The following is a 12,960-nucleotide window of genomic DNA, read 5'->3' on the forward strand; positions in this document are numbered from 1 at the left end:
CCATCTCAGAAGTGTCCTCCCTGGCAATGATCCCTGAAATACTGATGGAGTGTGACTCCCCAGACATCCACTCCTGTTTTCAATGCATCTTTGGCTCAAACTCACCATCCCTGGGTTGGGATGCCGTCTCCCAGACCTCCTCCTTGACCCTCCCATCCCCCACCCGGCACCTCTTCCACATGGTGGTCACCCAAGGAACCTCTCTAAGACCCATGCCTGGCCTGTTCCTCTTTGCCATCTCAAGATGGCTCCCAGGGCCAATGAGAAAGTCCAAGACGCAGCAGTCCATTCCCTCACTGCCCCGTCCCACACACAGAGCAGGGGCGTGAGAAGGCCCCGAGTCACCGCCACTGCTCATCCAATGGCCCCCGCCCAGCCGAACACTGGACTCTGTGCTGGGTGTGTGGCTGAGCCTAACGTCCTTGCTCCCAGTCTGAGGGACCTGGGAGTGAACACTGACCACACAGGGTGGCCCGGGCTGTGGCAGAGGGAAGCCCAGGAGACCCCAGACTCAGCCGGGGATGGAAGGCAAAGGCTTCCTGAAGGGGTGGGGGCTTCCCAACTAAACAGGAAGGAGCCAGCCAATGCATATGTCTCTGCGTGTGCCTGTGTGTGTGCCTGTGCGTGTTTGTGTGCCTGTGTGTGTGCACGTGTCTGTGTGTGGGCGCCTGTGTGTGCATGTGCATTTGCGTGTGCATTTCCATGTGCCTGTAGTGTGTGAAGCAGCTGTGAGCAGCAGGCTGAGCCAGGACACATCTAATCCACCCTATTCCAGGGCTCACTCTCACATGTAGACTAAAGGGGACCCCATTTTAGAGGCAATCGGCAAAGATGCCCATTTACCTCTGCTCTGCCAGCCTTCCAGGCCCCATGCAGCCCGGCTTTTTCTCCCACTCCTCTGGGCCCTGGGTCCAGGGTCTCCTATACAAGGAGGAGGGTGTAGCCTTGGAAAGACAGCCGCCCTTGGGGAATTCTGAGGGGGCCTCCCTGTGGGAAGCTGGCCTGCGCTGACAGCATAGTCACGATGAGGCCCAGAGGGCTGTGCATGGGAAGGAGGTGAAGGAGGCCTCTGCCCCTCGACCCCAACCGTGGACTTTGGCCTTTCAGGTACTACTTGGCCCTTTCCTTTCTCCTGGACAGGGGGAGTGGGCGGCAGGCTTGACCACGTGAGATAAAGGCCTCTTCTGGGAGGTCGGTCCCCTTGGGTCCCAGGAGACCCTGGGCAGTGAGCAGTGTCCCTCTGGGTCTGACACTTGGCACCTCCCTGTCTGGCTGGGACTTGGGAGGCCACAGGGACCACTTCTGATCACCAGGTGTCGCCAGCACTGGGCAAGGGCCTCCCGGGCAGCCCCAAGCCTGTGGTGGGGGATACGGGGCAGGGTCTTAGGGCTGCCCCAGCTCCTCATGTTGTTCTAAGGCCCCCAAGATTTTGGCCCCTGGACTGGAGTGCCCTGGCCTCTCAGCCCCTAAGGAGCACTGACGAGGTGCCCGTGCGATGCTGAGGAGGGGTCGTGCCTGCTGGGCAGAGGGGTGGAGACACCCCAGGTCTGAGTCTGCCAGTCCCAGCTCTCTACCCCTGCAGGGCTGGGGGCAGAGGGAGCACAACACCTCCCCTCAACACAGACCCGACCCAGCAAGGTCTCAGCCTGGCTGGCTGGGCCCCCGCCCTACTACACCTGCCCTAAGCTGGGGTTTCCCTGTCTGTGAACCCAATGGTAAGACACTGGGGTCCCACCCAACCCTTCCTGGGTGGTGTGAAGATTCAAGGTGTCTCGGGACTCCAGGAAGGAGTTACTCAGTGCAGGCTGGCACCCTGGGCAGGCTTCCTAGAGGAGGCGCCAGGATTTGGGTTGGATCTTGCAACGTGGATTCAGTGTGAGGATGATGCCGTCCTCTGAAATGTCCTTCTCCTGACCCTGTTTTCTTTGTTAAATGCAACTTGACACTTGACTGTCAAGACTCAGTTTGGTGTCACCTCCTCCAGGAGGGCCCCCCTGACTACAATCCTCCTTCTTTACCCAGAGGCCACCATTGCCCACTCATGTGTCAGCCTCCCTGGCTGAGACTGAGTTCTTGAGGGTGGGGCCTGGCCATCTTGGGAGCTTGGTTGTATCTGCTAACCTTGCCGGCTCCTCCAGCTGGGTGCAGAGCTCCAGGGAGGCCACTGGGCCATTCCTAAGGAAGGCTGGAACCCAGGCCTCTGGGGTGTGGGTGGAGATCCCACTCCAAGGGGTCTGGGAACACCCCGTGCCCTACCCCTGCCACCCACCTTCAGGTCATAGAAGATGATGTCACCGAGCACCAGATACATGTTCACGTAGTAGACGGTCTCCTCGTCGAACTCCAGCAGCGAGTTGCAGAGCTACAGGGCCTTGAGGTATAAGTGCTCCACCAGCTTGCCATGGCCCAGCCGGTGGTGCAGGGCGGCCAGCCGTGGTAGGCCATGCGCTCGTTCACTGGTCCCCTGGGTGCAGGCCAAAGGTGCAGGTGTGAGGACGTGGCTCCCTGGGGCAGGGAGGACACAGGCCCCTCAGGAGCAGGTATGCAGACCCCGGGCTGCATGCCTGGCTTGCCTCCAGGCACCTGTGGTCACCTGGGCAGCTCTGGCCAGTCCCTTCCAGGTTCCCAGACTCACTTTCCCATGTGCAAAGCAGAACTAATAAGGCCTGCCCCTGTCTACTGTGAGGCTTTGGAAAGTCGGACTTGGATGGCCCAGTTCTGTGTCTACACAGAGCCACCTGCCTTTGCTCACTGGTTTTAACCAGGAGAACCCAAAAGCCATGCAGTCCAGGTGCTCCTGGGCTCCCCGGCTCCAGGCAACCCACAGACGTGACATCCGACTCCTCCTGGGTGTGGCACGATCAGAGCCCCCTACCTTGGGGAGTCAGCTGCACACCTACTGTGTAATGGGCCACGGGGCACAAGGCGCTGGGGCATGTGGCCTGCCTACGGTTCCCTGTCTCTGGAGGGGGACAGACGACCCTGGCACAGCACCAGGGGATGCCCGGCCTTAAGGGGCAGACTGCTGGAAGGGGAACTGGGATTTTATCAGCCAGAGAGCTGTGCGGTTGATGATGGTGGGAAGGGCACAAGAGAAAGGGAATGTGCCACTCAGCCTGGCACAGGGACCAATGAGATGCCTGGCATGTCTGGAAGGCAGAGGGCACACTGGGCGGCCCTTGTGGTCAGCAGCAGGAACAGGCAGAGGAAGCAGAGCTCAGGCAGGCAGGGAGCTCTGCACTGCGTGAGAGACCTTGGGCTGTGCCCCACAGCCGGACGGGGAAGCCCGTTGGGCAGATCTGCCTGCCTGGACAGGAGACCAGGAAAATCCAGCAGCTGTTTCAGCTCCTGGCCTGCAGACCTGGAGGCTGGGCTCTGGCAAAGTGTGGGTCCTGGCAGGGTGGGGGCTCAGGGGACTTACCCAGAGTGATGCTGAGTGCTAGGGCCATGTAGGCAAACTCCAAGCCCTCCTGGGGCTTCTCCAGTGTGGCCAGGAGTGCCACCAGCTTGTTGCACAGCTGAAGCTGCAGCTCCACCTTGCGGTTGCCCGTAGTCACTCCAGGGGCAGGGCCTGGTCCTACCACACAGGCAGCTGGGGTCAGGTTTCCCACAGCACCCACCTTGCCCAGCGCCCTCCTCAGAGCTCAAACATGTACTTGGAGCTTCCCATGCCCCAGCTACCCCTGCACCTCGACACAGCTCTGTGCTCTGGGATAACCAAGTTGGGGACTGAAGAGTCACCTGAGGCCCATCCAGCTACACCTGACAGCCTCAGACCAGCCTCTCCCACCTGGGCACCGGGGGTCTGACTGGGGGGAGCCAGCACTCCTCTCTGCTCTAAAAACACCACATTTATCTGTGCCCAGGGCTGAGCCACACTGTGAGCTCAGAGGAAGGGAGAAGCCGTCCCACTTCGGGGTACATGCAGACCTGGGTCTCCCACTGATGCTGTGTGTCCTTTGACATGTCCCTGTGCCTCTCTGAGCCTCAGTTTCCTCATCTGGAAGATGGGGACAGGACTTCTCACTCATGGTTGCTTGAGGTCATCAGGTACAAGGGTAGAACCATTGTCACGTCCAGGCCCCGAGCGTTTGTCTCGGGCAGGGGCATGGTCAATATCATTCCCGGTGAGACCACTTGGAAACTCATCATGTGCATGGGTGGCCCTGCCTCCAGGTGGGAGACCTCTACCCTGCCACACCTGTGCCTCAGCCCTCCAGGTGCTCCACTGAGGCCCACCCACATCAGCCCACAGGCCAGCTCACCCGGTAGAAGGACATGCCTTCCTCCCGCTCCCAGGCCCCATTGAAGAAGATGTCTCCAGCTGCCTCAAACAGCTCCAGCCCCAGGTTGGGGTCGCCTGTGTACAGGTCCACATTCTGTGCCACCTGAAAGGAGACAGAAGTTCCCTCAAGACCCACACCTAGCGAGGTGGCCACGCGCACCTTTGCCAGCCTCCTTCCTCTCACACACTACAGGTACACCTGAGCATTTTTCAGACCTTGTGCATTAGGGCTGCCCCCACCACTGGCATGAGGACAATGAACTGATGCACCTGAGTGCCAGGAGGTGACAGAGCAGCTGCAGCCCAGGAGCCCGATACCTGTGAATCCTACCACCAGGGCTAGCCCTAGCCCACTCCCCCTGCACTCAAACCAGTCTCTGTGGCCCCCAGATTGCTGGGAGCCCAGCCCCTGGTTCCCTTCTGCGTTGCCACATCCCTGCCACATCAGCAGTGTTTGTGGGTGGGCCTGGTCCCCTCTTGGCCATGAGCTCTTGATCCTTCTCCTCAGCTCAAGGAGGTATACAGCAGGTGCTCAATAATGAAAACTTCACCAGGCTCGTGGGCTTCACAATTTGTTCCAGATCACACTGTGTTTGGGAAAGCCTCTGAAAACAGTCACTATGATAGATTCATTTTGTAAGGAGATGTGCCACGTGTCGCTTGGAGCAAGTTCTGTGTGTTAACTGAGTGGTCGCATTATTTGAGCATGTGCTGTATACCCGCAGATGCTGTGCACTGTGAGGGGCCACGCCTCTGCCCTCAGGGAAAAGATGCTGGCCACTGGGGGAGGATGTGAGGGAACCAGTTGGAGGGAGGGAAAAGGCACACAACAGGTGCTCAGCAGTGGTTTAGGAATGAGTGGATGGATGAATGAATGGATGAGAAGATGTAGACACATGGATGGAAGGATGGGCCTGTGGCTAGATGAATGCTTGGATGCATGGATGGATGGATGGATGGAATGATGTGTGTATGTCTGTATGTATGTATGGGTGGGTAGATAATGTATGGATGGGTGGAGGGTAGATGATGTATGTACATGTGGATGGATAGATGGTGGATAGACGAATGTATGGATAAACAAATGGACAGATAGATGAATGGAGGGATGGATTAATAGGTAGATAGGTGGGTGGATGGATGATGGAAGAATGGATGGATGAACAGGTGGATGGATGGATGATGGAAGCATGGATAGATGATGGATAAATAGATATGTGGATGGATGATGGATGGATGGAAGGATGAACGGACGGATGGAACAACAGGTGAATGGATAGATAAAAGGATGGATAAATGATGGATGCAGGGATGGACGGATGGATGAATAGACAGATGGATGGATGATGGATGGATGGAAAGATGAACAGATGAATGGATAAATGGACAGATGGATGAATGGTGGATGGATGGAAGGATGAACAGGTGGATGGATGGAAGGATAGATCAACAGGTGAATGGATAGTTGATGGAAGGATGAATGGACGGATGGATGGATGAACAGGTGAATGGATGGATGATAAATGGATGAAGGATGGATGATAAAAGGATGGATGGATGGATGATGGATGGAAGGATGAACAGATGAATGGATGGATGAATGGATAAATGGATGGATGGAAGGATGAACAGGAGATGAGTGGATGGATGGATATATGGTTGAATGGATGGATGGATGGATGAAGGATGGATGGATGGAAGGATGAACAGGTGAATGGATGGATGATGCAAGGATGGACAGATGGATGGAACAACAGGTGAATGGATGGATAAAAGGATGGATAAATGGTGGATGGAGGGATGGACAGATGGATGGATGATGGATGGAAAGATAAACAGATGAATGGATAAATGGACAGATGGATGAATGGTGGATGGATGGAAGGATAGAAAGATGAACAGGTGAATGGATGGTTGATGGAAGGATGAATGGACGGATGGATGGACGAACAGGTGAATGGATGGATGATAAAAGGATGGATGGATGGATGGAAGGATGAACAGATGAATGGATGGATGATGGAAAGACGGATGGATGGAAGGATGGATGAATGAATGGATAAATGGATGGATGGAAGGATGAACAGGAGATGAGTGGATGGATGGATGGATGGATGGAAGGATGAACAGGTGAATGGATGGATGATGGAAGGATGGATGGATGAATGGATGAACAGGTGGATGGATGGTCGCTGAATGAACGGATGATAAAGGAATGAATGAATGATGGATGCACGGATGGATGGATGGATGATAGAAGGATGGATGGATGGAAGGATGAGCAGGCGAGTGGATGAATGATGGAAAGATGGATGGATGATGGATGGATGGAAGAATGAACAGGTGAATGGATGATGGAAGGACGGAAAAATGGATGGAGGGATGGATGAACAGGTGAATGGATGGATGGATGATAAAAGGATGGATGATGAATGAATGGATGGATGGACGGACAGGTGAATGGATGGATCATGGATGGATGGAAGATGGTTGGATGGATAACGGAAAGATGGAAGGATGGACGGATGGACGGACCAAGAGGTGAACAGAAGAATGATGGATGGATGATGGAAAGATGGAAGGATGGATGGATGGATGGATGGACGAACAGGTGAATAGATGGATGGAGAGGTGAATGAATGGATGGTTGCATGGAAAGATGAACAGGTGAATGGATGGATGATGGAAGGATGGATGGATGGATGGAAGGACCCACAGGTGTATGGGAAGATGATGGATAGATGATGGATTGATGGATAGAAGGATGAGCAGGTAAACAGATAGATGATGGAAGGATGAATGGATGGGTGGATGGACAGAGAGTGAACAGCACAGGGGTCCTCCTGCATCCCTTGTCACTCACCTGGATGTACAGGTCCACCAGCTCGCTCTGCCGCAGGATGTAATAGATCTTCCCTGCTTGCAGCCAGGCATGCGCCGCCTCCTCTTTCCTCTGGAGGTCAATGGAAATCTCCAGACTTCGTTTGGTGTAGTCCAGAGCGGATTTGTAGGCCCTGGAATCAGACGCAGGTGTCAGAACAAGGGCTCTCATCCTCCTGGAACCAGTCTGCCTCCTCCCGTGGGTCTGGCGACAGATGAACTGGAATGTGCAGATTGGGAACAGCCCTCTTGTGTGTGCAGTGTTCTGCCCTTCCCAGGCTGCTGGGAGGGCCAGGGTGAACACACACGGCATGGAAAAGATGAAGGACATCCTTCTGAGGGAATCGAGCATCATGCTGCCCTGTGGCAGGAGGAGTGTGCTAGTCCATCTCCCCTGCCTCCCAGACATGGCCTGTGTCTTCTCCAGATGCACCAGGAGCCATTAGTGTTCAGAGGCTATCTGGGCCGATGATTCTCAAGGTGTGCAGGCATCAAAGTCACCCGGAGGCCTGTCCTTATAGCTTGCTGGCCCTGCCCCGAGAGCTTCCGGCTCCACAGGCCTGGGGCAGGCCCTAGAACTCCCACTTGCCACAAACTCCTAGGTGACATGGATGCTGCTCTACTGGTCCAGGGACTACACTTTGCGAAGCATAGCTCTAGCACACTGGCACATTTTCCTTCTGTGAACCTGAGGCCAAGACTGGAGCCAGTCTCCCAGGTCCCCATGGAATCTGGCTCCTTCCCTGCTCTCTCAGTAAGTCCAACACTCGAGGGGGTGTGACTGCAGCAATGTCACTGGGCCCTATGGGTGGGGTGGCCAGGGCCATGGTTACCCCACCAGGTCAGGATGCTTGGGGGAAGGGGAGTAGGCCACATATGGGACGTGAGACCTTGAAACCCTGCCCCAGGGAAGGAGGTGAAACAACTGGCTTTGTCTTCTGTGGGAGAGAAGCCACAGGTGGCTGCTGTGGTCACATTTAAGGGGACAGATGAAGGCCAGGAGTGAAGATTCAGGGCAGGCAAAGATCAGATGACAAAAGCCACCATAATAGGAAGAACAGCCCAGAGTGCACGTACTGCCTCTGCTGGGGTTGAGATGACCTTTGACCCAACAAGGGAGGCTCAAGCTGGGACTCACGGGCCAGCAGCAGCCCTGGGACGACCCCAGGCCCACCAGCTCAAAGCATCTGATGCCAAAGAACCAAATGATCAAAAGGAGAGGGGCTGATGGCGCCCTGAGCCAGCTTCCCTGTGCCCCCCTCCCTGCCCTGCCCGCCCCCACCTCCACCACTGCAAAGCCAGCCCTTACCACTCCGTGCCCAGGGACAGGTAGAGCTGACTGATGGTCTTCAGGATCTGCCCCTCCAGCACCTTGTCGGCCACTTTGTGGGTCAGGGAGAGCTGGAGCTTGTGGTAGATGACACACTGGGCCTTCCTGGGCATGATGACGCTGTAGAAGTAGCACAGCCACTGGACGGCCCGCAGCTGGCCTGGGCAGAAGACAAAATGGAAGATGTTAGTCTCCCAGCATTGAAGCGAGGCTGGCTGTTCTCGGAGGCCCCTGCGCCATGCTTGCCTCTTTCACCTCTGTGAGCCTGGGTCCCATAGGCGGGGAGCCTGAGCGCAGACAGGCCATGCACCTGTGCAAGGGCAGATGCCAAGCACACCGTGACATGGGCACAGCTTGGTACAGATGCTCGTGGTACAGGCCGGCCTTCTTTACAACTCCCAGGGCTGAGATCCTGGCCAGGCTCGGCCCCTGCACCAGGCCATCTATTTCTGCTTCAAAAAGTCCCTCTGGTCAGGACCAGGGCCACCTTCAGCCTGAGCTGATGAGGCCAGGGGCACAAGTAGCCCCTGTCACAGATGGAACTCGCAGAGAGCAAAGCCAAGCGTCATGTCTGCCACACACGGCATCATGTTGGGGGAATGGGGTTCAAAGCCGGCCCCTGGCGTTCCCACACATGCTTCTCTCATGCAACCAGGCTCCCAAGCCACAGGCTCACTGGCCTCTCCCAAAGCCAGGGCGCTGGGAACAGTGGAAAGCTTCTGATTTTCTAGTGTGAGAAACGTTCCGGAGATTAATACAGGAAACCAGGTACGCCGAATGGACATCTGTCACACACGCCCCCCAACAACAGCTGAATACACCGTCCTCTCGAGCACCCATGGGATATTCCCCATGACGGACCATGTGCCAGGCCACAAAATGAGCCTCAGTGAATGGAGAAGGACTGAGACCAAAGCAGAGGTGTTCTTCAGCTGTACTGGCACGAACACTCGAAATCGACAGTGAAGGAAATGTGGGAAATTCAAAAATATGTGGAAATTACACACTCCTAAACAACCAGTGAGTCAAAGAGACCATCAGGGAAACCGAAAACTAATTGGAGAAGAATGCAAACAAATGGACAGCCCGGGCCAGCGCGGTGGCTCACGCCTCTCATCCCAGCACTGTGGGAGTTGAGGCGGGAGGATCGCTTGAGTCCAGGAGTTTGAGATCAGCCTGGGAAACATGGTGAAATCCTGTCTCTATAAAAAAAAAAAAAAAAAAAAAAAATTAGGCGGGGGGGGGTGGTGCACAAACATCTGTAATTCCAGCTACTCGGGAGACTGAGGCATGAGAATGGCTTGAATCTGGGTAAAAGTTGCAGTGAGCCAAGATTGCACCACTGCACCCCAGCCTGGGCAATAGAGCAAAACTCTGTCTTAAAAAAAAAAAAAAAAAAAAAAAAAAGCACAGCGTATCAAAAATTCCAAGATGCAGCTAAGGCAGTGCTGAAAGGGAAATTTATAACTGCAAATGTCTACATTCAAAGAAAGAAGAAAAATCTGAAATCAAAAACCTAACCTTCCGCCTTGAGAAACTAGAAAAAGAACTAAACGCAAAGTGAATAAAAGGAAGAAAATAATAAACGTGAGAGTGGAGATGGGAAGTAAAAATACAGAGAATGGAAAAACAAGACATAATCAACAGAACCGAAGGTGGGTTTTTTGAAAATAATAACAAAATTGACAGATCTTTCACCAGACTAACCAAGAAAAGAAAGACGGGACACAAATGACTAAAATCAGAGACTGAGCACCATGGCTCACGCCTGTCATCCCAGCACTTTGTGAGGCGGAAGTGGAAGGATCGCTGAGGCCAGCATTGAAGACCAGCCTGGGGGAACATGATGAGACCCCATCTTTAATAAAAATAAATAAATAATTAAAAGCCCAAGTTTCTAAAATCAGAAATGAAAGAGGAAACATTATTGCCGACCTGACAGAAATAAAAGGATTCCATGAAAACACTACGAACAATTGTACACCAAGAAATCAGACCATCCAGACACAACAGCCACACTCCTAGAAGGACACAAACTACCGAAAGTGACTCAAAAATGACCCCAAGTAAGCATGTGGGGTATCAGCGCCGCCCTCGGTCTCCTCGACCGTTCAGCGCAGGGTGGGGAGACAGGGAAGCATGATCCCCATTCCCTGGCCTGCATTTCCGAGTCTGAATCCCCCAGCACCCCGGGGAGGGCCTCGTAGGAGGAGGTGTCACAGGCTGTTGTGCCAGGAGCAACCGGAGGCTGCAGTGGCGGCTGGGGCGCTGGGTTCCTGGAGGGTCTCCTTCCAGTCAGAGAATGCCCCTGGGGAAGAAGCCTGGGTCAGAACCCCCCACCCCTCCTTGGGTAGATATGTGGGACCAGGGCCCCTTCACACGGTCCTTTCCAAAATCTCATCCCTCCTAGGGCCAGGAGTGGGTGCCAGGCCTGTGCTGGGAAATGGGCAGGTTTGGTCACAGCCCCTGGGGCTCTGGTCCAGGCCACAGGAGGCACCTCTGAGTGGTCTCACTATGCCATGACAAAGCGCTGCAAGGCAGAGGGGACCCACAACAGTATCCCTCGACTCAGCCATTTCCCTGGACTCAACTTCCTCATCTATCCTCTGCGGCCTAGATTTCGGACAGCCCTGCCCACCTACTGTCCGTTCACTGCTCAGTCTGCAGTGACTGTTCGATAGCACCCCATGGCTCCCCAGTGCTCTTGGGGAAAAGGCCAAGCCACAGCCTGAGGCCCCAGGCCCTGCTTAGCTCTCCAGAAGAGCTTCTCACCATCCAGCACCCAACCCACCCGCTCCCAACTCTGCACCTCCCTGCATAAGCCCTGCTCACTCACCCCCGCTCACACCCCACTCATCCCCGCTCACACTCCCACTCACTCACCCCCACTCACACCCCACTCATCCCCGCTCACATTCCCACTCACTCACCCCACTCACTCATCCCCGCTCACACCCCACTCATCACCGCTCACACTCCTGTTCACTCACACCCCATTCACTCACCCCCACTCACACCCCACTCACACCCCACTCATCCCCGCTCACACTCTCATTCACTCACCCCATGAAACCTCCGCTCACCAGCACTCACACCCCACTCATCCTCGCTCACTCACCCCCACTCCCTCAACCCTGGGCCTTCACACAGGCTACATCACCAGCCCCTCCTCCACCACCAGCCCCTCATCCACCACCTATTAGTTGACTAAATCCTCTCAACCCTCTGGTTCTAGACTAAAGAGACTTCCCTAACCCGGGGCCAAGTGCTGCCCCACCATCACGCCACTCACCCTTTTGTGGCTTCTGTGGCCTGAAGCTCACATTCCTACGCTCAGTCTCTGCCACCCCAGGACCCTACAAGCCCCATTTGTGGGTGGGGCCTGGCACACTCTGCACACAGCCCCTCCCAGCCACTACCCTGGCCTCCGGGGCAGCTGGAGAGCCACGTGCCTTTGCTCCAGAGACTTTGGCAGAGGGTGGAACCACCCCCTCCCTGAGGCAAACCTACAACAACCTTCCCTTCCCCACTGGCTTCCCAGGCCTCCTCTGGAACCTTGTGCCTGCATCCCAAATGTACTGGGATGGATCCCATTCCCCGGGAAATTCCAAGAGCCCTTGGTGCGTCCATATCACCAGGCTGTCCACATGTGGACCCTGAGGGGAAGAGACAGAGCTGCAGAGGGGAGACGGGAGGGCCTCCCTGAATCAGCCCCTCAGGAAGGAGCAGACCTTTCAGGGACATCAGTTGAGGCCCCTGCAACCTAAGGCTCTGAATTCTGCTACCCGCTGAGGGCAGTGTGACCTCCCATCTCTGAGGCAGAGCACAGGGTGAACTGCAGCTTCTCCAGGTCATGAAGAAGGAACCCACAACTATATGTGGGCCCCAGCACTCGAAAGGATGCCCCACCTCATTCGGGGACCAGGCAGGGGTCAGCATGTTCATTGGAAGAAGTGTGGGACCCCACGGCCTCCAGTGCCAGAGTAGACGGGAGGTTCAGGCCCACCTCAGGCGACATCCTCCAAGCCCCCAGCCCACACCACAGAGGGGTGACTGTCGCATCCAATGCCCACCGTACTCAGCTCTGTCACCACCCCCCGCGTTACCCCAAGGCCCAGCTCATAACCAGAGGAAGCCTGAGCCACGCGCAAAACCCACCTTGTTCCTGCGGCTGCTCGGTCTCAGCTTCCTCTACTGAGTCTGGCAAGGGAGAAAAGAGAAGCAATGAACACCCCCAGCCAGCACCTCTGGTTCCATGTCAGGTTCAGCTGGGTGTCGGTGTTGCAGGGTGAGAGCATTGCAGGGTGCAGGGGTTGAAAGTAATATCATCCGAGGGCCGGGCGCGGTGGCTCAAGCCTGTAATCCCAGCACTTTGGGAGGCTGAGACGGGTGGATCACGACGTCAGGAGATCGAGACCATCCTGGCTAACACGGTGAAATCCCGTCTCTACTAAAACATACAAAA

The 12,960-nt window shown here is 55.4% G+C and overlaps 1 protein-coding gene across 1 annotated transcript; it reads right to left on the reverse strand.

Annotated features, from left to right (window-relative positions):
- Positions 1–2,898: 2,898 nt before the first annotated feature.
- LOC139361067 (SH3 domain and tetratricopeptide repeat-containing protein 1-like) lies at positions 2,899–11,438 on the reverse strand. The gene is made up of 5 exons (XM_071089538.1): positions 11,426–11,438; positions 8,475–8,655; positions 7,149–7,299; positions 4,266–4,388; positions 2,899–3,577 (listed from the first exon to the last, which is right to left on the reverse strand). Exons 1-5 carry the CDS (start codon positions 11,436–11,438, stop codon positions 3,554–3,556), a joined length of 492 nt encoding a protein of 163 aa, XP_070945639.1. The 3' UTR covers positions 2,899–3,553.
- Between the last annotated feature and the right edge of the window lie 1,522 nt (positions 11,439–12,960).

This window comes from Macaca nemestrina (genome assembly GCF_043159975.1).
Source record: "Macaca nemestrina isolate mMacNem1 chromosome 4 unlocalized genomic scaffold, mMacNem.hap1 SUPER_4_unloc_6, whole genome shotgun sequence".
Taxonomy (NCBI): Eukaryota; Metazoa; Chordata; class Mammalia; order Primates; family Cercopithecidae; genus Macaca; species Macaca nemestrina.

Coding starts and splice junctions, on each gene's coding strand:
- LOC139361067 (XM_071089538.1), bottom strand. Junction 7,300..8,474: donor CTGTCCCTGGGCACGGAGTG/GTAAGGGCTGGC, acceptor GTCTGATTCCAG/GGCCTACAAATCCGCTCTGG. Junction 4,389..7,148: donor TGGTGGACCTGTACATCCAG/GTGAGTGACAAG, acceptor GTCTCCTTTCAG/GTGGCACAGAATGTGGACCT.